The 27,113-nt window shown below is 46.0% G+C and overlaps 1 protein-coding gene across 1 annotated transcript in view; it reads right to left on the minus strand.

Annotated features, from left to right (window-relative positions):
- Positions 1-26,613, minus strand: part of LOC149458599 (tubulin tyrosine ligase 3-like) — a 43,381-nt gene extending 16,768 nt beyond the window's left edge. Inside the window, exons 1-6 of the mRNA XM_089682012.1 lie at positions 26,557-26,613; positions 15,824-16,001; positions 13,959-14,020; positions 10,231-10,359; positions 3,700-3,814; positions 1,186-1,314 (exon numbers count right to left, since the gene is read on the minus strand). Of these exons, the coding sequence (XP_089538138.1) occupies positions 1,186-1,314; positions 3,700-3,814; positions 10,231-10,359; positions 13,959-14,020; positions 15,824-16,001; positions 26,557-26,613 (670 nt within the window). The remainder of the gene's footprint in view (positions 1-1,185; positions 1,315-3,699; positions 3,815-10,230; positions 10,360-13,958; positions 14,021-15,823; positions 16,002-26,556) is intronic.
- Between the last annotated feature and the right edge of the window lie 500 nt (positions 26,614-27,113).

The following is a 27,113-nucleotide window of genomic DNA, read 5'->3' on the forward strand; positions in this document are numbered from 1 at the left end:
TGAGGCTGTCAACTGAAGGTCCCTCCCCTGTCACCATTTTTCTCTTGGTGTCAGGAAAACTTGTCAGAAGTGATTCAGGCTAATAGCAGAAAAACAAAGCAGCAGACAGAAATGACACTTAGTGCTCTGGCTTGAGACAAGTACACACTATAGAGGGATATGCTTTGTTCATAGTTCATGTCTGAGGTTTACAACCATTTTAATACTTTCTGAATCACTGATCTGTAACAAGTGTAGAGATAAGGAATTCCAACATTATACAGCAGGTCAGTGACTCAACGGTATTAGAGCCAGGTACAGCCAGGGAACTACAACTAGTAGCAGTAAGTCATATTCAGCTGAACTTCAATGTTCAAGACATTTCGTAGCGTCTACAAGCCACTTCTTCAGCTCCAATGGTTATCAGGAAGATACCCCAACATTTAAACCTACATCAGTAGCACAGACACCTTAATCCAATTACCAAGAAATGTGTAGATGTTGATTGTCCAAGAACTGGATCGGAGATGGGAAAGTGGTACCACCAAGTTCTAGTTAAGTATCACATCTTTTCTCACCTCCCATCCTGTTCTTGGACAATCAACATCTACACATTTCATGGTAACTGGCTCTGATGAGGGGAGTTCATCTCCTGAAATGCGTTAGCTTACCTCACTAAGGATCTATCGTCACTTTGGACTGTTATTATGGACACTTCTTGTCTGTTTTTATCCCCCATTGGTTTGTGAGTATGCATTTTTATGCTTTATATTAAATTCGTGGTCTACTACGTCAATGCATGAAGAGAGTGCGTCCTGTTTTGATTTTGTTAAGTGGATTAATATGTCTGGGCATATGGATGCTGGGTTATCTTCCTAACATCCGGTAGAACTGAAGAAGTGGCTTGTAGAAGCTACAAATGTCTTCAACATTACAGAACAATTCAGGTGCAATGTGACTACTACTAGTTATACCATGGCCTGGATAAATGAGACCCTTCAATGACACCAGGAACCAATATTTTCAAAACAGGCCCAGCAGTTCCCATACTCGAGATAAACACGTCTATTCTCAGGCAATGTACGGAAAAACACTTGTTTTTGGCCACCATCCTCTTTATTTTTATATGTTCTTCTGTTTTTATTTATCTGGTGACAGGTACGTTTTACATCAGTCAAATGCCAACATGTCGGGATCTGTTTTTACCTTGTTCATTCTTTGGATTAGTTGCATTCTCCGGGGTCAATGCGATGAACTCTGTATCTGTAGCCGAAATGCTTCTTCTTCCCGACACTCTCTTGAGAATACTCCGAGCAGCCGTCAGCCAGAAATCTTCTAAAGGTTAAAATTCCCACGGAAATGGATATATTTATTGTGCAAAGTGAAATTTTATAAAGAATGTGTTGTGATTTTATAATCATTTTATTTGTAATTTGGTAGTTATAAAATCTTACACATAAATATTTCCCATATACTGTAGTATTGTGCTGTAGAACAGACCATTACGTCTACAGATCCTGACTTTGGACCAAACAGAGTGACAGCTGAAGAAGAAAGAAGGACTATACATAAGGGGCCTTGATGGTCACCCATTTAGGGTTTGTCTCAGAGTTTACTGACTGATGGTGTCCATCCCAGAGGACAATGGATATCACAGCAGCTAGACCTTATGCTGGACTCAAGAACCCCTCAACACTTGTGTGGCTTGAGGAAATATTCCACCTGGCTTTCTATCACTCTCTTAAAGTGTTACTAAACCCAGGACCTGCATTCACTTTATCTGGTCTCCCCGGACCCTGCATTCACTATATCTGGTCTCCCTGGAACCTGCATTCACTATATCTGGTCTCCCCGGACCCTGCATTCACTATATCTGGTCTCCCAGGACCCTGCATTCACTATATCCGGTCTCCCCAGACCCTGCATTCACTATATCTGATCTCCCCGGACCCTGCATTCACTATATCTGGTCTCCCCGGACCCCGCATTCACTAGATCCGCTCTCCCCGGACCCTGCATTTACTAGATCCGCTCCCCGGACCCTGCATTTACTATATCTGGTCTCCCCGGACCCTGCATTCACTATATCTGGTCTCCCAGGACCCTACATTCACTATATCTGGTCTCCCCGGAACCTGCATTCACTATATCTGGTTTCCCCAGACCCTGCATTCACTATATCTGGTCTTCCCGGACCCTGCATTCACTATATCTGTTGTCCCCGGACCCTGCATTCACTATATCTGGTCTCCCAGGACCCTACATTCACTATATCTGGTCTCCCCGGACCCTGCATTCACTATATCTGGTCTCCCCAGTGCCTGCATTCACTATATCTGGTCTCCCTGGACCCTGTATTCACTATATCTGGTCTCCCAGGACCCTACATTCACTATATCTGGTCTCCCCGGACCCTGCATTCACTATATCTGGTCTCCCACAGTACACACAACATAGAAATGCAATTATTTTAATAAATATAAACTGCTAAATACCTTTTCTCATCAGTAGTTAGAGCAGTCTTGTGACTTCTATCAGTGTCCTGCTGAGCACTGGTTAAAGCTTGTAGGAAGAGTTTTAATTCTCCCCTGATTGTCCTATGAGGCTGCCTGACCCCTATCCCTCTGTCTGGACAGTGCTGACTGGCCCTGTGCTAATCACATGCACTCTCCCAGAGAAAATAAAACTCACCAAACTGAGCATGTGCAGCTTGCCCCCAAGGCTCTGTACTATCAGCAGATGGATTGGGGACAGTAGAAGAAGGGGAGGATCAGAGAACACAGGAGCAAACATCCTTTGTAATCATTGCGGAGGATTAACCCCTTAGGCTCCACAGTGAGTATAACAATCATGCTTTACTGCATATACAGACTGATTTTACTGTTGTGGGTTTAGTAACACTTTAATAGGGTAGACATGATATTTAAGGGACTTCTCTCTCTGTCCACATATTACAGGTAACATTGAAGACAGCAAAATGTAACACTCTACTAAGAATTGCTGAGATCCATCCTTTCGACATGGAGAAGTGGAAGGGGCGCTCAAAGGGCATAGAGAATGGAATTTGGGCACCCCTTTTATTGATAAATAGCAATAGGTCCAGCGCTATGGTGTACAAACTCCTAACATGTGGCTGCCAGCACCTCAATCATATCCAAAAAGAGATACAACCAATCAAAGTTATGTACACATGGATGTGCTACAAAACACCTCCCCCATATGTGATATATGATGGGTATGCAAAAATTCTAAGCTATAAAATAAGCCCCCAAAAACAGATCAACATAACAAACGTGTCACTAGCAAGCACTTTATTGGACTTTTAATTAAAACCATATAAGACTTTTATAATGTCATATATTGTAATGGGGGAGGTGTGTCGTAGTACCACACAAAATTGTGTTTATTAACTGTTTGTTGTCGCATGACTAATGATATTTGGTTGGATTTACACTGAATAGATATGTTCTGAGGATGGTGAAACATTGGTAGCAGGAGGGAGGATTTAATAGTACATATATTTTGGTAATTTTAACACCATGTGGATTTTTATCTTTATTTGTTTTGTTTTTGTGGGTTAATTTTAAAGTTTATAATTGTTTTGCATACCCATCACATATCACATATGGGAGAGGTGTTTTGTAGCACTGCATCCACATGTATATAACCTCCTTGTTTTTCCCGTGTAAACAAAGTCTTACAGGTGATAAAAGGCCTTACCAATGAAAGTCCTCTTCTCATCTTCAGCCCCCAGTCTGTAGCAACGAGGAAAAAAGGAATCAGGGTCGGCTTCATCAAACCAGTGCAAGTTTCTAAGATTGACACACAGCCCCACCTGCGAATAAAACATTTGATCTTAGTTAAAGTGTTACTAAACCCCGGACCCTGCATTCACTATATCTGGCCTCCCCGGACCCTGCATTCACTATATCCAGTCTCCCCGGACCCTGCATTCACTATATCCGGTCTCCCCAGACCCTGCATTCACTATATCCGGTCTCCCCAGACCCTGCATTCACTATATCTGGTCTCCCCGGACCCCGCATTTACTATATCCGATCTCCACGGACCCCGCATTCACTATGTCCGGTCTCCCTGGACCCTGCATTCACTATATCTGGTCTCCCTGGACCCTGCATTCACTATATCCGGTCTCCCAGGACCCTGCATTCACTATATCCGGTCTCCCAGGACCCTGCATTTACTATATCCGATCTCCACGGACCCTGCATTTACTATGTCCGGTCTCCCTGGACCCTGCATTCACTATATCTGGTCTCCCCGGACCCTGCATTCACTATATCTGGTCTCCCCAGACCCTGCATTCACTATATCCGGTCTCCCCGGACCCTGCATTCACTATATCCGGTGTCCCCGGACCCTGCATTCACTATCTGATCTCCCTGGACCCTGCATTCACTATATCCGGTCTCCCCGGACCCTGCATTCACTATCTGATCTCCCTGGACCCTGCATTCACTATATCCGGTCTCCCAGGACCCTGCATTCACTATCTGATCTCCCTGGACCCTGCATTCACTATATCCGGTCTCCCGGACCCTGCATTCACTATCTGATTTCCCTGGACCCTGCATTCACTATATCCGGTCTCCCAGGACCCTGCATTCACTATCTGATCTCCCTGGACCCTGCATTCACTATATCCGGTCTCCCAGGACCCTGCATTTACTATATCCGATCTCCACGGACCCTGCATTCACTATGTCCGGTCTCCCTGGACCCTGCATTCACTATATCTGGTCTCCCCGGACCCTGCATTCACTATATCTGGTCTCCCCAGACCCTGCATTCACTATATCCGGTCTCCCCGGACCCTGCATTCACTATCTGATCTCCCTGGACCCTGCATTCACTATATCCGGTCTCCCCGGACCCTGCATTCACTATCTGATCTCCCTGGACCCTGCATTCACTATGTCCGGTCTCCCTGGACCCTGCATTCACTATATCTGGTCTCCCCGGACCCTGCATTCACTATATCTGGTCTCCCCAGACCCTGCATTCACTATATCCGGTCTCCCCGGACCCTGCATTCACTATCTGATCTCCCTGGACCCTGCATTCACTATATCCGGTCTCCCCGGACCCTGCATTCACTATCTGATCTCCCTGGACCCTGCATTCACTATATCCGGTCTCCCAGGACCCTGCATTCACTATCTGATCTCCCTGGACCCCGCATTCACTATATCTGATCTCCCCGGACCCCGCATTCCCTATATCCGGTCTCCCCGGACCCCGCATTCACTATATCTGGTCTCCCCGGACCCTGAATTCACTATATCTGGTCTCCCCAGATCCCGCATTCACTATATCTGTTCTCCCCGGACCCTGCATTCACTATATCTGGTCTCCCCGGACCCGGTATTCACTATATCTGGTCTCCCCGGACCCGGCATTCACTATATCTGGTCTCCCCGGACCTTGCATTCACTATATCTGGTCTGCCCGGACCCTGCATTCACTATATCTGGTCTCCCAGGACCCTGCATTCACTATATCCGCTCTCCCCGAACCCTGTATTCACTATATCTGGTCTCCCCGGACCCTGCAGTCACTATATCTGGTCCCCCGGACCCTGCATTCACTATATCTGGTCTCCCACAGTACACACAACATGGAAATGCAATTATGTTAGGAAATATAAACTGCTAAATCCCTTTTCTCATCAGCAGTTAGAGCAGTCTTATGACTTCTATCAGTGTCCAGCAGAGCACTTGTTAAAGCTTGTAGGAGGAGTTTATTTCTGCTCTAGGAGGATGCAGGACCCCTGACCTCTGTCTGGACAGTGCTGATTGGCTCTGTGCTGATCACATGCACTCTCCCAAACTGAGCATGTGCAGAGTGTCTCCGTATGTCTTATCAGGAGATAAGATGGGGGCACTGGAAGAAGGCGGCACAGTGGCTAAGTGGTTAGCACGTCTGCCTGGCAGTACTAGGGTCGCCGTTTCAAATCCCAACCATGGCACTATCTGCCTGGAGTTTGCATGTTCTCCCTGTGCCTGCGTGGGTTTCCTCTGGGTACTCCGGTTTCCTCCCACACTCCAAAGACATGCTTGTAGGTTAATTAGATCCTGTTAAATTGTCCCTAGTATGTGTATGTATGAATGTGAGTTAGGGACTTTAGATTGTACCCCCCTTGAGGGTTAGGGACTGATGTGAATGTACAATATATATGTAAAAGCGCTGCGTAAATTGACAGCGATATACAAGTACCTGAAATAAATAAATAAGAAGGGGAGGATCAGATAAGTCAGGATCAAACAGCATTTTTACACATGATTAACCCCTTAGGTTCCACAGTGAGTATAACAAGCATGCTTCGCTGCATATACAGACTGATTGTACTGTTGTGGGTTTAGTAACACCTTAATAAGTGAATGCAGTGTGCAATGATGGTGCCACCCTTGGAGGTACATCCTCTGTTTTGGAACCAAATTAATCTGTCTTTCATTCTCTTTGTAGTCTGATATACAGACCTCTATCATTTAAAATACATTTAAGTGTAAATCAAATCACCGAGCTTTTAACATGTTAAAGAGACCCTGTCATCAGACCTCGCTTTTTGTGTGTACCCCAGCTTTTGCACCTAGTTCACATCCACTTTATCTAACAAAAAGGTCACACTATACGAAACTTTTTGCCTGCTGAAGCGAAGGAAAGTAGTTGTTAAAAAGGTAGCATTGCGCTTAAAGGATAAGTTCACCTTTGGGAACATATTACTTGTTACATGTTCCACCTGTTTTTAGGGTGAAACATGTAACATGTTCCTATGGCTGTAGCTGCGCCCGCTGCCCCTCCATCTCTCTGACAGATAATATGGGGAGAAGTCCCCCCTGTACTATCTGTCAGATTTTAAAACCTCTGCACACTGTATTACTTCCTATTGACCTCTGCACACTGCATTACTTCCTATTGACCTCTGCACACTGCATTACTTCCTATTGACCGCTGCACTTTGTATTACTTCCTACTGAGCTCTGCACACTGCATTACTTCCTACTGACCTCTGCACTTTGTATTACTTCCTACTGACCTCTGCACACTGCATTACTTCCTACTGACCTCTGCACTTTGTATTACTTCCTACTGACCTATGCACACTGCATTACTTCCTACTGACCTCTGCACTTTGTATTACTTCCTACTGACCTCTGCACTTTGTATTACTTCCTACTGACCTCTGCGCACTGCATTATTTCCTACTGACCTCTGCACTTTGTATTACTTCCTACTGACCTCTGCACTTTGTATTACTTCCTACTGACCTCTGCGCACTGCATTATTTCCTACTGACCTCTGCACTTTGTATTATATCCTACTGACCTCTGCACACTGCATTGCTTCCTATTGACCCCTGCACACTGCATTACTTCCTACTGACCTCTGCACACTGCATTACTTCCTATTGACCTCTGCACACTGCATTACTTCCTACTGACCTCTGCACACTGCATTACTTCCTATTGACCTCTGCACACTGCATTACTTCCTATTGACCGCTGCACTTTGTATTACTTCCTACTGAGCTCTGCACACTGCATTACTTCCTACTGACCTCTGCACTTTGTATTACTTCCTACTGACCTCTGCACACTGCATTACTTCCTACTGACCTCTGCACTTTGTATTACTTCCTACTGACCTCTGCACACTGCATTACTTCCTACTGACCTCTGCACTTTGTATTACTTCCTACAGACCTCTGCACACTGCATTACTTCCTACTGACCTCTGCACTTTGTATTACTTCCTACTGACCTCTTCACACTGCATTACTTCCTACTGACCTCTGCACTCTGCATTACGTGTTACATAACTCTGCACCAGGGGCGGACTGACCATTCAAGCACTTGGGCACTGCCCAAGAAATTCCCCTGGTACCTTTTATAGGCTTTTTTTGAGTGTGGGCAAGGACACAGGGGCCCCATGATCCCCTATTGCCCGGGGGCCCCGTGAGTTGTCAGTCCGCCCCTGCTCTGCACTCTGCATTACTTACTCCTGACCGCTGTGCTATCCTAACTAAATTACATATTGCTCTGATGGGCCGATCCTAGCCAACCAGAGCAAATCTCAGCCCAACCAGTCAGGCCAGAACTCAAGGCAGCCAGGACAGAGCCAAATGTACCTAGCTTATAAGCAAGGACCGGATTCGCCACCAGCAACAATCATGTTGGCTCAGGGCACCTCTCATCATACTCCTGCAACATGAACGAAATGGGGTATCGTTCACCTGTACAACAAATGTGTTCAGCCATTTTGATTAACTACATGCTCCCAGCCAAAATACCCTCCTCCAGGAATAGAAGAATGTCCACACAATCAGCCTTTTGAATGCTTTACTATGCTCAGTTCTTCCCCATACACACGTACATCTCTTCCTCTATTCATCAGACATTAGCATTACTGTTCAGTTCAAACTCAAAGTTAACAATGCTTCCATTTATCTCATCCTTAGGTTTCCTGAGATGGGTTCTCATTGGGGCCTATATTAGGCCTACCCTGAGGGGCATGCTCCACTCAGACTGTGTACCTACATGGTGTTGTTTTGCAGACTTCCAGTCAACCCACTATGGTTCTTCCGGGACCCTGCTTATAAAGAGATAAGCTGGCCCAATCCACAGTACCCACCCAGGGGTGGTGTCTCGCTAAAAGAGGTACTAATCCTTGCTTACAAGCCAAGCCAAAATTCAACGTAGCCCGCCAGACCGGAACTCAACTCAGACAGCCAGGCCAGAACTCAATGTAGCCCACCAGACCGGAACTCAACTCGGACAGCCAGGCCAAAACTCAACATAGCCCGCCAGACAGGAACTCAACTCAGACAGCCAGGCCAGAACTCAATGTAGCCCACCAGACCGGAACTCAACACGGACAGCCAGGCCAAAACTCAACGTAGCCCGCCAGACAGGAACTCAACTCAGACAGCCAGGCCAGAACTCAACAAAGTCGGCTGGCCCAAGCTCAAATGGAAGGATTAGTTTATTCTTACAGAGACATTTGTATTACTATATCTTCTTCAAGCATTCTTTTTAATGGGGCCTTGCTGTGTAAAGTCCTTATAAAAAAGGGCTCCACAACCCTGGTAATCTTCGATCTCTTCCATGTTGTTCAGGTAGACCTCCACTTCTCCAAGGATGCCCACCTCTGATTTTATCTATACTCTGAAAGTTAGTCCCAGTTCTTGTTCTTGTTATGATACATTCAGATGCCTGCACACGTATTATGGCTGTCTGAACTTGTTTATAAAGCACTCTATAACACTTTGTTTCCCAGTTAATAAAATAACCCAGTTAATGCTCTAAATTCTCCAGCCATGGGTGTCTCAGGTGCCGGTCAAGCTGCTTTTGCACACCCTAGCTTCAAACATGGAGCTGTGAAAATGTGGAATAGACTCCCTCAAGAGTTGGCTCTGGCCAGCTCAATAGATTGCTTTAAAAAAAGTCCTGGGTTCTTTATTGGATACAAAGAATATTACTGGATACTAACATTTATAGGTAAGGTTGATCCAGGGAATATCCGATTACCTCTCTGGAGATCAGGAAGGAATATTTTCTGCTGCAGGAGCAAATTTGGATCATGCTTTGCTGGGTTTTTTTGCCTTCCCCTGGATCAACTATGGGTGTAGGATTATAACTGTTTTTTTTTTATTTTTTTTATGGTTTAGCTGGATGGACTTTTGTCTTTTTTCAGCCAGACTAAGTTACTATGTAGCTCAAGTGAATTAACAGCCAGGCATCAAAGTTGTCACTTCTTTATAAAAACTTTATTGAACTAGTCAAGAACACACTGACACCTCCACTGAAAGACCGCTCATCTCTGACACCAGCAGAGGCTCAGTCTTCAGCTCCTTCTTGGCTGATTCAATAAAGTTTTTATAAAGAAAAATGGTGACACCAGTGTGCGGCCATTTGTTTCCTTGTACTCTGCCACCCAGATTAAAGGACAAAAGATTTGTGGTCCACTCAGCTGGGGACATGGCAGGGGTGTGTCCTGTGCCAACATTATAAAAGGTGTCCCTCTTTTCCATTTCTGAAAGAAATGTATTTAACAAAAGAGCAAAGTGCAGCCGATCAGATTTCAGGACATTGCTGTCAGATGATGAGAAGGATAAAGACTTACATGTGCACACAATCATCACACTTTGCTCTTGTTTATAACATAAGGCCAGTCTTCATTGGTCTTCATCGGGATAATGTAGGCATTAAGATACAAAGTGGAGGGACCCACCTTGGTGGTGAAGGAACCAGCTCTGGCGTAGTGATTCATCATTTGGTCTTTTTTCAGGAAGCGACAGTCCACGGCATCACGTCTGGTCGTCCAGATAAAATAGGGGATCTCATTGCGAACTAGCCTGGACTGAGCAGGACATACAATGGACACTAGAAGTTATTTTTTTTTTAAGCATAATTTAAAATAAACTTAAAATGAAAGCAGACATGGGAAGTGATATTCAAACATACGGATGTCAACCAACGCTTCCATTTACCTCAGCCTTAGCTTTCCTGAGATGGGTTCTCATTGGGGCCTATATTAGGCCTACCCTGAGGGGCATGCTCCACTCAGACTGTGTACCTACATGGTGTTGTTTTACAGACTTCAAGTCAACCCACTATGGTTCTTCCGGGACCCTGCTTATAAAGAAATAAGCTGACCCAATCCACAGTACCCACCCAGGGGTGGTGTCTCGCTAAAAGAGCTACTAATCCTTGCTTACAAGCTAGGCCAAAATTCAACGTAGCCCGCCAGACCGGAACTCAACTCAGACAGCCAGGCCAGAACTCAACGTAGCTTGCCAGACAGGAACTCAACTCAGACAGCCAGGCCAGAACTCAATGTAGCCCACCAGACCGGAACTCAACTCAGACAGCCAGGCCAGAACTCAATGTAGCCCACCAGACCGGAACTCAACTCAGACAGCCAGGCCAGAACTCAATGTAGCCCACCAGACCGGAACTCAACTCGGACAGCCAGGCCAAAACTCAACGTAGCTCGCCAGACAGGAACTCAACTCAGACAGCCAGGCCAGAACTCAATGTAGCCCACCAGACCGGAACTCAACTCAGACAGCCAGGCCAGAACTCCACTCAGACAGCCAGGCCAGAACTCAACAAAGTCGGCTGGGCAAAGCTGAAATGGAAGGATTAGTTTATACTCTTACAGTGACATTTGTATTACTATATCTTCTTCAAGAATTCCTTTTAATGGGGCCTTGCTGTGTAAAGTCCTTATAAAAAAAGGGATCCACAACCCTTGTAATCAAAAATAAACTAAAAATTAAAGCAGACTACGTGGGAAGTGTTATTCAAACTAACGTAAATGTGTTTCCATAGATTAGGGATAGAAGATCCTGTGTAATGCCTTCAAAACATCATCTGTGTTACAGATTTGTCCTGTGTCCTGTAAAGTTGGCCATACACTTAACAAACTTCAACGAAGAAATCAAAGGAGCACTGCCGAGTCTTCTTCATCTTGGGCATACACTCCATGGCCCCATTCGTTTCTTTGGATATCTGTATTCATTGTGGCCTCCAGCAGTCCTATGGAGTACTTCTTTCCCTATAGGAACTAATGGAACCATGGCATGTATGCGCAGGATGAAGAGGACCCAGAGGGACAGTTTTGGAAAGAGCCTGTACCGGTGTGAACAGGGCCATACAGTAAAAATTGCTGGAAGCAGGATGAAGGCAAGTATTGGACTGGGTCAGCTCAGAGGAATGGGGGCCACTTGTTCCAAAGCTATACATATAAAAAAGTGCAGCGCTTATATATTAAAACATGCAAAATATCAAAGTGCAAGAGTATATAACTGCAAAACGCAGGCAGGGTGTAATTTTTATACTGCCCCTTATAGTCTCAATTGACACACAAATCTATAGTTCACAATCTCCCAGTGAGTAGGGTGAGGTGAAGGATCAAATGGATCCCTGTTGACACACGGTGATAGCCAAACAGGAGAAGTCAGCAGAGGTCCGGATCAGGCAGGGTCAGCAACGAATCAGACAGAGACAGGAACAGGGATGCAGGAACAAGATACAGGGCCCAGGAAAACCACACACCAAGGCTGCTTGTTCCAAAGCTATACTTGGCCTTCAAAGTCCAGCTACCCTTCTGGTTTCCAATATACCCAACTGTTGAAAAATATGCACATGCAAGAAATGAAGTGATCAGCTGAGAGCCAAGAGAAGTGCGTTTGCATAGTCGTGTTCCCTATCCACCTCATGAACAATGACTTAGTGTTTGCTGAAGGTCTTCAGATAAAGGTCCATCACCAACGTAACACTGGAACAGTCTTTATACCACAGTTGGGGGGCAGTAACAGTGAGAGGCAGTGATTAAATGATGGTGGAGAAGGCTCAGAGATGTAGAAATCTCAAGGCTAGGTTCACATTTGAGCTTCTTTAGACATTTTTGGAATGTTTTTTATGTGCGGTTGCACATGCATTTTTCATGCGTTTTTATTTTAGCCAATGAAAAAACAGTTACCAGGAGAAGGAGAGGCAAATAGATGTGTGCGATTCATTTGATTACGAATTGTAATTCGGACAAAATTTTCTTTATTTGGTGACTCAGATGTATCTGAAATTCTGAATCACAATAGTAACGAATTTCAACAAATCCGAAATCAATTGTAACAAACAAATTATCCAAATTAAAATTTGTAACAGTACTAATTCAAATCTATCCAAATTCCGTACTATCCAAATTCAAATTAGAAAATGAATTTGAATTTGGAAATGAATTTGAATTTACATTTGAAAATGAATTTGAATTTGTAATGGAAACATATTGCAATAAATACAGTAAAGTCTAAAAGTGAAATAAGATGATGAATCCTACTTAGGTTGCTTTATAGAGTAGAATAGAATAAAACAAAACAGAATAGAATAGAAAATAATATAATATAATATAATAGATCAAAACAGAAAAGAATATAATATAGAATAAAAAATTAGAATAGAAAAAAAAGAATAAAATAGAATAAAAAAATAATAGAATAGGATATAAAGGAATATAATAGAATGGAATACAACAGAATAGTAAATAAAAGAATACAATAAAATAGAAGAATAGAAGAGATATAGAAAAGAATATAATAGAATTAACAAAATATGATAGAAAATAAAAACTAGAATATAATAGCATAGAATGAAATAGAATTAATATAGCTATCTTCTGAAATTCACATTTCGAATAGATTTGAAAATAATGAAAATATGAAACGAATCCAAATATACGAATTCCGAAAGCAAATCATTCTAACATAACCTATCTTAACGAATTAATACAAAACGAATGGAATAGAATAGAATAAAACAGAATAGAACAGAATATAGAATAAAAGAAAACAGAATAGAATGTAAAGGAATAAAATAGAATAGAAAAAACAGAATGGAATATAAAAGAAATTGTGCGACTTCTCAGTTAGTTGCATGATTTCAAAGTCGGGCTTGATGTGACCGGGGTGTCAATGAATGAATCCGAAACTAAACAGATTTTTCCATTATGCACATTTCTAGAGGCAAGAAAGTGCACATTTTTAGGCCTTTTTTTTCAGGCACTCCCATTAACGCCTATAGGGGAAAAAAATATGCACCTCTTGCCCAAAGAAGCTCATGTTTTTTTTTTCAAGCTTTGGAGGACAAGCTTCAAGCAAAACACTGCTCAGATGTTAAAGGGTACTGTAGGATACTATACATGGGGAATCCTCATGCAAAGCATTGATGTGCTTCAAATTGCTCAGGTGTGAACTGCAGATAAAGCAAACACAGTCCTTGTTGGACAAACGAAACTAATCCAAATATACGAATTCCGAAAGCGAATCATTCTAACATAACCTAACAAATGAATACAAAATGAATAGAATAGAACAGAACAGAATAAAATATAGAATAAAAGAATAAAATAAAACAGAATGGAATGTAAAGGAATGGGTTATTGACTGATTAGATACTTGCCATAAGGTCATAGGTGCCATCAGGATCATCATCTTTTTCGTCCTCCTCTTCACCATCATCATCTGATCAGGAAATAAAACATGATTTCACCATTACATTTACCAGCCATTCAGCATTGCTCATCTGGGAGTTTTGTGGAAATGACATTAACTTTCATAACTTTTTTACCATTTTTTCCAAATGACTTTATTGTAAGTTCCTGGCCATTCCCAAAGATCTCCTACCTTCACCTTCATGGTGTGTGGTGGTGTGTCGCAGGCTTCCACCCAGGGGCGGACTGACAACTCATGGGGCCCCCAGGCAATAGGGGATTATGGGGCTCCTGTGTCCTTGCCCACACCCAAAAAAGCCTATGAAAAAGCCAAAGAAAGGTACCAGGGGTATCTCATTGGGCCCCCTACTGACCCCGGACCCTCAGGCAGTGCCGAGTGCTCGAATGGTCAGTCCGCCCCTACTTCCACCTTAGCAGATGTATGCCTGCTCACTGAATGGTAATAGAAGAAGAACCAACTAAAGTGTGTCTGTGGGTAACACTGGATTTTCCCGGGAAATGACCCTCTGTCTCCATGCCTGACTTTGATACTGGTGTCCGACTATTGCTAACCCAAAGTGGTTGTAAACCTCAGACATGAAATATGAACAAAGCAAATCCCTCTATAGTGTGTACGTGTCTCAATCCAGAGCACTAAGTGTCATTTCTGTCTGCTGCCTCATTCCTCTGCTGTCAGCATGAATCACTTCTGACAATTTTTCCTGACACCAAGAGAAAAATGGTGATGGGGGAGGGACCTCCAGCTGATTGACAGCCTCAGCTCTGTTCCTGTGAGCTATGTGAAGGGGGGGGGGGGTGTCTCTTCCCTCCAATCAGCTCTCTGAGATCTCCTCACTGAGCTCTGCATAGTGTAACTTCCGCTGCATGCCCCTTGCTTTCTGAACTCTCAGACAAGCTTTATAACGGATGTAGAGAATGTCTGTAGAGAGGAGAGTGGTACAGATAAACAGGTACAACTTATGTAGGACAACTTATGTTTCATCTCTGTGTATTACCTGAGGCCAGACACTTCACTGGGTATATAAGAGTTTACAACCACTTTAAATTTATTTTTTAAATGCAAGTACCTGACTGTGACTTGGCATCAGCTTCTTGCAGTCCCTGTACAGCAGGACTGAAGTATGAGAGGAAGAACCAGCACAAGCAGCCAATCAGTTCATGAGCTGACAAGAAGCATGCTGATAGGGTATATGTAAAGGTTTACAACCCAAAAACAAACATAATATATTGCAGCTTACAGGTCCTTAGATGTGGTGACTGCATTAGTTTTCTTTTTTTAAGGCTAAGAACATTTTCAGCAAGTACAGAAAATACCTGTTGATCCTGCCATAAATGCAGTGTTCTTATCACTTTCTGTGAGCTGAACGGACAACAAAACAATCATATCTTTGTTTTGTAAACCAATCACCCCTCCCCATGTAGTGGAGAGGTGCAAAAGTAGACCTAAAGTCCAGCCTGGGGCTCCCTGCATAGATACAATGGAGAAGTGAGTGTAGCCATGGAGGGGCAAGAAGTGTGTTAGTCTCAGGATCACAAGGTGAAAATAACGGGAGAAAAGACATTAGACAAAGAAAACAAATGCAGCCACCATATATAAGGACTGTTTATGCATCATAAAGAAGGCGTCATTGTAGTGAGTCTTAGATAGAAGCGCAGCTTATGCCATGCTGGTAAATATTCTTTTCCTCTTCCTTACATTACCAGGAAATCGGTTTAGTTCCATTTGCAGCAAGGAGCAGAAAAGCATACAGCTCTGGCATGGAGACGTCCTAGTCATGTCTATACAGAGCCCATGTTCTGCCATTTGTATTACCGTCATCATCATGGCCGCTTCCATCGCCATCATCCTCCTCTGTCTCCTCATCTGATGACTTCTCTTTTTTCCGCACTGCCTTGGCCACCTTGGGCAGTTTCTTCTCCACCCATCCGCGATTCCGCAGACATCTGCGTATGACGGGGTATGGACCATGGATGCTGAATATCTTTTTTTGCTGTGTAACAGGGATGGGGAGAAAACAGTATTATCAAAGTGTTACTAAACCCCAGACCGTGCATTCAGTATATCTGGTCTCCCCGGACCCTGCATTCAGTATATCTGGTCTCCCCGGACCCTGCATTCAGTATATCTGGTCTGCCCGGACCCTGCATTCACTATATCCGGTCTCCCCGGACCCTGCATTCAGTATATCTGGTCTCCCCGGACCCTGCATTCAGTATATCTGGTCTCCCTGGACCCTGCATTCAGTATATCTGGTCTCCCCGGACCCTGCATTCAGTATATCTGGTCTCCCCGGACCCTGCATTCAGTATATCCGGTCTCCCTGGACCCTGCATTCACTATATCTGGTCTCCCCAGACCCTGCATTCACTATATCTGGTCTCCCCGGACCCCGCATTCACTATATCTGGTCTCCCCAGACCCTGCATTCACTATATCTGGTCTCCCCGGACCCCGCATTCACTATATCTGGTCTCCCCAGACCCTGCATTCACTATATCTGGTCTCCCCAGACCCTGCATTCACTATATCTGGTCTCCCCAGACCCCGCATTCACTATATCCGGTCTCCCCGGACCCTGCATTCACTATATCCGCTCTCCCCGGACCCTGCATTCACTATATCTGGTCTCCCAGGACCCTGCATTCACTATATCTGGCTCCCTACCTGCGCCGCTATTGGCTCCTCGGCATGTCAATCACCGGGTCCCGGCCGCCGATTCTCGACCAGGACTTGGTGATCGTTGGGGGAGCTGACAGTGGAGAGGTCTGTATGTGAACAACACAGATCTCTCCCCTGTCAGCAATGGCATTCTGCTTTGTATTGCTCTGCGCAGTCTCCCTAGTAGAATACACACAGCACATAGTTAACCCTTTGATCGCCCCTCATGTTAACCCCTTCCTGCCCAGTGTCATTAGTACAGTGTCAGTGCTTTTTATTAGCACTGATCACTGTATTGGTGTCACTGGGGACGTTAGTGGCAGTTAGTTCCCTCCAGTGCCAGAATGCATGCCGCAGTCCCACTATAAGTCGCTGATCACCGCCATCACTAGTAATAAATAAATAAATATTCCAGTGTATATACCGCCATTTTTAGATGCTATAACTTTCACGTAATCCAATTAATTTACACGTATTGGGATTTTTTTTTAGCAGAGACTTGGAGCAGAATACATTTTGGCCTAAATTTATGACAAAATTTTATTTTTTTTTCTTTATTTTTTGTTTAATAGCTAAAAGTCAAAAATATTGTTTCGTTTTTCAAAATTGTCGTTTTTTTTATTTATAGCGCAAAAAAAATGCACAGGTGATTAAATACCACTGAAAGAAATCTCTATTTGTGGGAAAAAAGGACGTAAATTTCATTTGAGTGCAGCGTTGCATGACTGCGCAATTGTCAGTTAAAGTAACACAGCGACGTATCGCAAAAAATGGCCTGGTCAGCAAGGGGAGTAAATCCTCTGGAGGGCAAGGGGTTAAGCCAGAGTGCATGGACCCTGAATTGATACCTGAACAAAGATGGTCCTGAATTTAAAAAAAAAATACAGATGAAGGCATTTTCAGGGGGAGTGCTGTGACCTTTGTGAGAAGTCACATACTGGCGGGATCAAAAGGTAACAAAACTACGCTACATGGGAATCTGAGAAAAACAAAAACTGCTTTGTTATTAATAGAACCAGACTATTATTGTTATTGCTAGAACATAGCATCCTTCTCTATGGCATGCTGCAGGAGACACGCTGTTTCTGCTTTAGAAAGAAGACAAACTCTAAGGCGTGTATTTATTAAGAAAAAAAAATTACAGGCCTCTTTGTCCTGAGAAACTACATGTACGTCCTGTGTGAACCAAGGCAAAAACAAACGCTAATAGGCTTTTTTCTGTCATCAGAAAAATGTGGATCAGGAAAATACTGCATTATGGCCACTAGATGGGGTTGATAATTAGAGATGAGCGAATTATTCAAAAATTCGATTCGGCTGATTCGGCGAATTCGCAGAATAAATTCGATTCGAGTCGAATATATTCGCTGCGAATTTAACTTATAAAAAGGGTGTTTCTAGGCTTCAGAGAGCCTTTATATTAGTGCAGAACACTGTACCTTTAATTTAAATGCCCTTGGAGTCTGCTGGGGAAGAGAAATAATACTGTCAGTCAGTATGACATGCAGATGAGTGCCGTCGATCTTAGAATCACCGCACACTTCACTCATTTGGGCAGTCACGGGGCCAAAACCAGAGTGTGGAGCCACAGTGTGGCGGTGGAGGCAGCAGCAATGGGAGGCCATACAGCACCCTATGAAAAAATGGAACCCACCAGCAGTGTGAGGAGACCTGAAAGTGGCACATGGCAGAGTGTGGCGATGGAGACAGCAGCAATGGGAGGCCGTACAGGGACCCATGACACACTCTGGACCTGGCAGCAGCATGAGGAGGCGGTACAGGGGCCCATGACAGATTACGGGCCTGGCAGCAGCATGAGGAGTCGGTACGGGGGCCCATGGCAGATTACGGGCCTGGCAGCAGCAATGGGAGGGCCGTAATCTGCCAGCACCCTATGACAAAATGGAACCCACCAGCAGTGTGAGGAGACCTGAAAGTGGCACATGGCAGAGTGTGGCGATGGAGACAGCAGCAATGGGAGGCCGTACAGGGACCCATGACACACTCTGGACCTGGCAGCAGCATGAGGAGGCGGTACAGGGGCCCATGACAGATTACGGGCCTGGCAGCAGCATGAGGAGTCGGTACGGTGGCCCATGGCAGATTACGGGCCTGGCAGCAGCAATGGGAGGCCATACAGCACCCTATGACAAAATGGAACCCACCAGCAGTGTGAGGAGACCTGAAAGTGGCACATGGCAGAGTGTGGCGATGGAGACAGCAGCAATGAGAGGCCGTACAGGGACCCATGACACACTCTGGACCTGGCAGCAGCATGAGGAGGCGGTACAGGGGCCCATGACAGATTACGGGCCTGGCAGCAGCATGAGGAGTCGGTACGGGGGCCCATGGCAGATTACGGGCCTGGCAGCAGCAATGGGAGGCCCGTAATCTGCCAGCACCCTATGACAAAATGGAACCCACCAGCAGTGTGAGGAGACCTGAAAGTGGCACATGGCAGAGTGTGGCGATGGAGACAGCAGCAATGGGAGGCCGTACAGGGACCCATGACACACTCTGGACCTGGCGGATTTAGTCAGTTGTGTCAGGAACTGGTGGTTTGAAATCCAGACTAATCCACGCCTGATTCATTTTCACAAACGTGAGTCTCTCCACACTTTGGGTGGACAGTCGTGTCCTCCGCGGAGTTACAATACCTCCTGCCGCACTAAACACGCGCTCCGATGCCACGCTACTGGCCGGGCATGACAGCCTTTCAAGGGCAAATTCAGCTAGTTGGGGCCAAAGGTCAAGTTTCGTTGCCCAGTAGTCAAGGGGATTGTCTACCTCGGTTGGCAGGGTGCTGTCCAAGTAGGCCCAAGCCTGTTGTTTGAGGTCCTGCTCCAGGTCCACCTGATGCTGCTGCTGCTGCGGCTGGTTAGTAGTTTCCTCACTGCGCTGGTGAAGAAAGCTACTCATCATCGACTGCAGACTGAGGCAGCCGCTGCTGGTGGAGCTGCCACTGCTCCTACCACCCCACCCCTCCCCTGCTGCCATGGCAGCGGAACGCGAGCGCACAGGGCCCACAGTGTCTGAGGATGGACGTTGGCGCAGAAAGGCAGAGACCAACTGACTACATAGGTGGTTTTTATAGTACGTTATTTTGGCCTCCCTCTCAGCAGGTGTGAAAAAGGCCACCATTTTTGAACGGTAGCGAGGGTCCAACAAGGTGGACAGCCAAAAGTCATCCCTCTGTCTGATGGTTATTATTCGGCTGTCGCTACGCAAGCAACCGAGCATGCTATGGGCCATTTGTGCCAAGGAATGCGAGGGACTCCCTGCCTCCATCTCCACAGCATACTGCCACGGTGCGTCTGGGTCCTCTGTCTCCTCCTCCTCCTCTACCAGATGCTCCTGCTCCTCCACTCCTGTCCGCTGAGTGGAAAAACCACCCATTTCACTCAATAATTCCTGAGCACCAATGTCCTCCTCTACCTCCTCCTCTTCTTCCTGTCCTGCCCCCACAGGGGTCATGTGGCGTTGAGATCTGTGCGCCACGTCTACCGCACCCTGACCAGCCATTGTTAACAGCATTTGTTCCAGGACGTGCAACAGAGGAATGACGTCGTTCATCCCATAGTCCTGCCGACTCACGAATAGCGTGGCCTCCTCAAAGGGCCTGAGCAAGCGGCAGGTGTCACGCATGAGCTGCCAATGGCTGACATCTAAGTTACACAGGGGAGTACCTTTATCCGCTTGTAACATCAGGAAATCGGTGATGGCCTTTCGCTGTTCGTAAAGGCGGTCTAACATATGTAGGGTTGAATTCCACCTTGTTGCAACGTCGCAGATCAGGCGATGCTGTGGAATTCCGTTCTGCCGCTACAGCTCAAGGAGGGTGTGCTTTGCAGTGTAGGAATGGCTGAAATGCATGAAAAGTTTACGTGACATTTTAAGGATGTCTTGCAGTGGGATGGTGGATTTTAGGAACCGCTTGACAACCAGATTGAACACGTGAGCCATGCATGGCGCATGGCACAACCTTCCTTGACGCAGAGCAGACACCATGTTCTTTCCGTTGTCGGTCAACATGGTTCCGATTTTCAGTTTGCGCGTAGACAGCCATCTGTCAATTTCTCTGTTCATTACACTAAGAAGTTCCTCCCCTGTGTGACTACGTTCGCCAAGGCATACCAGGTGCAGCACAGCGTGACACCGTTGCGCCCTGCACATGTGATATGCCGGTCGGGTAATGGGACTTGGCACGGGGGTGGCGGCTGAGGACACGGCGGAAGAAGAGGTGGTAGAGGCGGACATCTTTGCTGGACCAAGGACGTGCAAACGTGGAGGCAAAAGCGGTGTGACGTGTCCAAGTTGCTGGTGCGGCTGTGCCGGCACCACGTTCACCCAGTGGGCCGTAAATGACATGTACTGTCCCTGACCGTAGTTACAGCTCCACACGTCGGTGCTGCCGTGCACTTTGGCAGAGACCGACATGCTCAAAGACTGGCCCACCATCTCTTCTACATGTGAATGCAGGGCTGGCACTGCCTTTTTGGCGAAGAAATGCCGGCTTGGCACTCTCCACCGCGGCTCGACACAAGCCATCATTTCTCAGAAAGGTGCTGAGTCCACCACTTGGAAAGGGAGGGACTGCACCACCAGCAACTTGGACAGGAGGACGTTCAGCTTCTGCACCGTCGGGTGCGTGCTCGCAAACTGTTGTCTCTTGGAAACGGATTCCAAGAAAGACTGCTGACGGAATCCGTGAAGAGGAGTAGCAGGAGAAGGAGCATCTGAACGAGCGGAAGATGCCAACGAGCGACAACTCCCCTCAGCAGAGGTGTTGGAGCCTTGACTGGCTGATAGAGGGCGATTGACGTCGGGTGACGGAGCAAGTAACGGAGCGGGTGATGGAGCGGGGGCTGGGGCAGGCAGAACCGCCGTATCTTTATCACGGTTTTCCCAGGCCACCGAATGGCGACGCTGCATATGCTGACGCAACGCTGTAGTCCCAACATGGGCCCCCTGGCCACGCTTGACTTTCTGGCCACATAGTCGACATACGGCTACGTTTACTTCCTCGGGCGGCTTGACGAAAAATTGCCACACCGCCGAGTAGGAAACTTTGCCTCCGCTACTCCTCACTGGCTGACTGCTACTTCCTCCGTGCACACCGGCACCACTACTGGCCGTGGTGGTAGGCTGCAGTGGAGCTGGTGCTCTACTCCGTGGCCGTTTGCCTCCACTGACACTGCTGCGACCCTGCTGCCTCCTGGGCAACCCACCGACTGTTTTGCTCGCTGCCAAGCTGGCACCCTCTTCTCCTGATGATGCGGAAGCAATAGCTTGATGACGACGAGGCTGCCAAGTGCGATCAGCCTCATCATCATCAATTAGGGTCTCCGCCTCACTACTAGCCCCCTCGGCTGCGTGTGGGTCAGGAGACAGACCTGTCCCTAGACCGGCTACCGAGCCACTCTCCTCGCCAGTACTTCTTCGCCTGGCTGCTGAAGAGGCGGATGTCTCCCCCCGTTCCTGACCGCCCTCTGTTAGCTCTTCCTCACTGTACAGTGGGGCTGAGCCCACAGCATGCGATACTTCGCTTGGTGAGGGAACACCTAAGGACAGGGGCAGGTAGAGGACACGTGATTTCAGTGGGCTTGCTCCCGGGCCATGCCAACTAACGGTTGTGTCTGACGTACCCACCGACCGTTGGCTGTAGGTGTCAGAGGTGACCTGGGAAGAGGAAGACGACCGAGCCAACCAATCGATGACGGCAGGGTTGTCGGTGGAGACACGACCGCTGGATGACACCGGGAGCACTGGCCTCTGGCTGCGACTAGTGCTGCCTCGACCCCTTCCTCTGCTGCCACGTCTGCTCGCTCCTAAAACATTGCCTCCTCTGCCACTCCTCTGCGTGTTGTCTGACATACTCTTTAATTCAACGATTCTGTGTCCCTGAGTAACGATTCTGTGTCCCTGAGTAACGATTCTGTGTCCCTCAGTAACGATTCTGTCTCCCTCAGTAACAATTCTGTGTCCCTGAGTAACAATTCTGTGTCCCTGAGTAACGATTCTGTGTCCCTGAGTAACGATTCTGTGTCCCTCAGTAACAATTCTGTGTTCCTGAGTAACAATTCTGTGTCCCTGAGTAACAATTCTGTGTCCCTGAGTAACGATTCTGTGTCCCTCAGTAACGATTCTGTGTCCCTGAGTATCAATTCTGTGTCCCTGAGTAACAATTCTGGGTCTGTCCCTGAGTAACAATTCTGTGTCCCTGAGTAACAATTCTGTGTCCCTGAGTAACAATTCTGTGTCCCTCAGTAACGATTCTGTGTCCCTCAGTAACGATTCTGTGTCCCTGAGTAACAATTCTGTGTCCCTGAGTAACAATTCTGTGTCCCTCAGTAACGATTCTGTGTCCCTCAGTAACGATTCTGTGTTCCTGAGTAACAATTCTGTGTCCCTGAGGAACAATTCTGTGTCCCTGAGTAACAATTCTGTGTACCTGAGTAACGATTCTGTGTCCCTCAGTAATGATTCTGTGTCCCTGAGTAACAATTCTGTGTCCCTGAGTAACAATTCTGTGTCCCTGAGTAACAATTCTGTGTCCCTGAGTAACAATTCTGTGTCTGTCCCTGAGTAACAATTCTGTGTCCCTGAGTAACAATTCTGTGTCCCTGAGTAACGATTCTGTGTCCCTCAGTAACGATTCTGTGTCCCTGAGTAACAATTCTGTGTCCCTGAGTAACAATTCTGTGTCTGTCCCTGAGTAACAATTCTGTGTCCCTGAGTAACAATTCTGTGTCCCTGAGTAACAATTCTGTGTCCCTGAGTAACGATTCTGTGTCCCTCAGTAACGATTCTGTGTCCCTGAGTAACAATTCTGTGTCCCTGAGTAACAATTCTGTGTCCCTCAGTAACGATTCTGTGTCCCTCAGTAACGATTCTGTGTCCCTCAGTAACGATTCTGTGTCCCTGAGTAACAATTCTGTGTCCCTGAGTAACAATTCTGTGTCCCTGAGTAACGATTCTGTGTCCCTGAGTAACGATTCTGTATCCCTCAGTAACGATTCTGTGTCCCTGAGTAACAATTCTGTGTCCCTGAGTAACAATTCTGTGTCCCTGAGTAACGATTCTGTGTCCCTCAGTAACGATTCTGTGTCCCTGAGTAACAATTCTGTGTCCCTGAGTAACAATTCTGTGTCTGTCCCTGAGTAACAATTCTGTGTCCCTGAGTAACAATTCTGTGTCTCTGAGTAACAATTCTGTGTCCCTCAGTAACGATTCTGTGTCCCTCAGTAACGATTCTGTGTCCCTGAGTAACGATTCTGTGTCCCTGAGTAACAATTCTGTGTCTGTCCCTGAGTAACAATTCTGTGTCCCTGAGTAACAATTCTGTGTCCCTGAGTATCAATTCTGTGTCCCTGAGTAACGATTCTGTGTCCCTCAGTAATGATTCTGTGTCCCTGAGTAACGATTCTGTGTCCCTGAGTAACGATTCTGTGTCCCTCAGTAACGATTCTGTGTCCCTCAGTAACGATTCTGTGTCCCTGAGTAACGATTCTGTGTCCCTGAGGAACGATTCTGTGTCCCTGAGTAACGATTCTGTGTCCCTGAGTAACAATTCTGTGTCCCTGAGTAACAATTCTGTGTCCCTGAGTAACAATTCTGTGTCTGTCCCTGAGTAACAATTCTGTGTCCCTGAGTAACGATTCTGTGTCCCTCAGTAACGATTCTGTGTCCCTGAGTAACAATTCTGTGTCCCTGAGTAACAATTCTGTGTCTGTCCCTGAGTAACAATTCTGTGTCCCTGAGTAACAATTCTGTGTCTCTGAGTAACAATTCTGTGTCCCTCAGTAACGATTCTGTGTCCCTCAGTAACAATTCTGTGTCCCTGAGTAACAATTCTGTGTCCCTGAGTAACAATTCTGTGTCCCTGAGTAACGATTCTGTGTCCCTCAGTAACAATTCTGTGTCCCTGAATAACAATTCTGTGTCCCTCAGTAACAATTCTGTGTCCCTCAGTAACGATTCTGTGTCCCTGAGTAACGATTCTGTGTCCCTGAGCAACAATTCTGTGTCCCTGAGTAACAATTCTGTGTCTGTCCCTGAGTAACAATTCTGTGTCCCTGAGTAACAATTCTGTGTCCCTGAGTAACAATTCTGTGTCCCTCAGTAACGATTCTGTGTCCCTGAGTAACAATTCTGTGTCCCTGAGTAACAATTCTGTGTCCCAATTCTGTGTCCCTGAGTAACAATTCTGTGTCCCTGAGTAACAATTCTGTGTCCCTCAGTAACCATTCTGTGTCCCTGAGTAACGATTCTGTGTCCCTGAGTAACAATTCTGTGTCCCTGAGTAACAATTCTGTGTCTGTCCCTGAGTAACAATTCTGTGTCCCTGAGTAACAATTCTGTGTCCCTGAGTAACGATTCTGTGTCCCTCAGTAACAATTCTGTGTCCCTGAGTAACAATTCTTTGTCCCTGAGTAACAATTCTGTTTCTGTCTCTGAGTAACAATTCTGTGTCCCTGAGTAACAATTCTGTGTCCCTGAGTAACAATTCTGTGTCCCTCAGTAACGATTCTGTGTCCCTCAGTAACAATTCTGTGTCCCTGAGTAACAATTCTGTGTCTGTCCCTGAGTAACAATTCTGTGTCCCTGAGTAACAATTCTGTGTCCCTGAGTAACAATTCTGTGTCCCTGAGTAACGATTCTGTGTCCCTCAGTAACGATTCTGTGTCCTTGAGTAACAATTCTGTGTCCCTGAGTAACGATTCTGTGTCCCTGAGTAACGATTCTGTGTCCCTGAGTAACGATTCTGTGTCCCTGAGTAACAATTCTGTGTCCCTCAGTAACAATTCTGTGTCCCTGAGTAACAATTCTGTGTCCCTGAGTAACAATTCTGTGTCCCTGAGTAACGATTCTGTGTCCCTCAGTAACAATTCTGTGTCCCTGAGTAACAATTCTGTGTCCCTGAGTAACAATTCTGTGTCTTTCCCTGAGTAACAATTCTGTGTCCCTGAGTAAAAATTCTGTGTCCTTGAGTAACAATTCTGTGTCCCTCAGTAACAATTCTGTGTCTGTCCCTGAGTAACAATTCTGTGTCCCTGAGTAACAATTCTGTGTCCCTGAGTAACGATTCTGTGTCCCTAAGTAACGATTCTGTGTCCCTAAGTAACGATTCTGTGGCCCTAAAGTCTCTCTGGCCCTAACTCTGTCCCTAATACAGACAGGTCTGTCTCTCTTGAATGACCGGAGGCTAATGGAGAATTGTAAGATGGCCGCAATTTATAGCTCCACCATTACACAGTGCTGACTGGCTGGCTGCTGATTGGCTAATGCGATCACGTCATGAATGAATGCATTATGGGTCAGCGCGCCTTGTCTGCGCGCCTTCCCAGAGATCCCCGCCCCGTCGCCACACATGTCGCCGCCATTTTTGGGAAAATTTGATTCGTGCATCCGAAGTTTGCTAATTTTCAGATTCGGCGCGAATCGAATTTTTCCTGAACTTCGAAACGAATTCCACTTCGCCAAGTTCGATTCGCTCATCTCTATTGATAATCATAGGAAATAAACACTTAGCTCCATCTAGTTGCCATAATGCAGTATATTCCGTCAATCTATTCTGTATGAAGAGTAACTCAACCTGGAGAAAAAATAGCCTAATTACATGAATTTTTGCCCCAATTTGCACAGAAGGAATGTACATGCTCTTTCACACGAAGAAGAGATCTACATTTTTTTTTTTATAACACACCCCATAGCCTTTGCTTGGAATATATTTAACTGATTTACAATGACAGTTCATTTGGGCTCCCAGCTTGGCCCTTGTGTCACGTCTCATATATATTAAACCCTAAAGATTTAATTACTTCATTAACGGGGGATGAATAATTATCGTGCCGCACTTTAGAGTATGCTGAACTAGTTTTACTGACCTTAATTGCTTTCTCCACTAGGAGCTTGGCTAGCTTCAGTCTCTCTGGGTTGATCATGGTAGAATTCATTGTTTTTCTTATCCGTCCTTCGGCTGCCATAGCATGTGTACATAAAGATTAGATTGCGATGTTAATAGAGGCGGTTACGCCTGCCCTGTCTGCATGATATTATTGTATCTATACCCAAGAACATTTTATATCCATCTCAGCACACCAGTTCTTGGTGGCGGCTGCGTTAGTTCTCTTTTCTTTCTGGCTTTTTCTTTATTTTCACCTAACGATCCTGCCAGAAACACACTTCCTGAGTGACAACGCTCACTCATTGTACTGTATAGAGGAGCAGTGTTGTCACCCTAGGCTGATCCCCTGATTTGGACTATAAACATCTACTCCTCTACCAGAGGCGTCCCTAGGGTTGGTGTCACCCGGTGCAGTAACACATGGTGTCCCCCCTCCAGAGAGGAGTGGTGCCGGTGTAGCGGTAAAATGAGTATCCCTTGAAGATATGTAACCCCTGAAACAACTGCACATGTGGCGGTTTCAGGCCGAAGAAGCCG

The sequence above is a fragment of the Staurois parvus genome, unplaced genomic scaffold (assembly GCF_062004578.1).
Source record: "Staurois parvus isolate SC_StPar_1 unplaced genomic scaffold, SC_StPar_1.0 ptg000283l, whole genome shotgun sequence".
NCBI lineage: Eukaryota > Metazoa > Chordata > Amphibia > Anura > Ranidae > Staurois > Staurois parvus.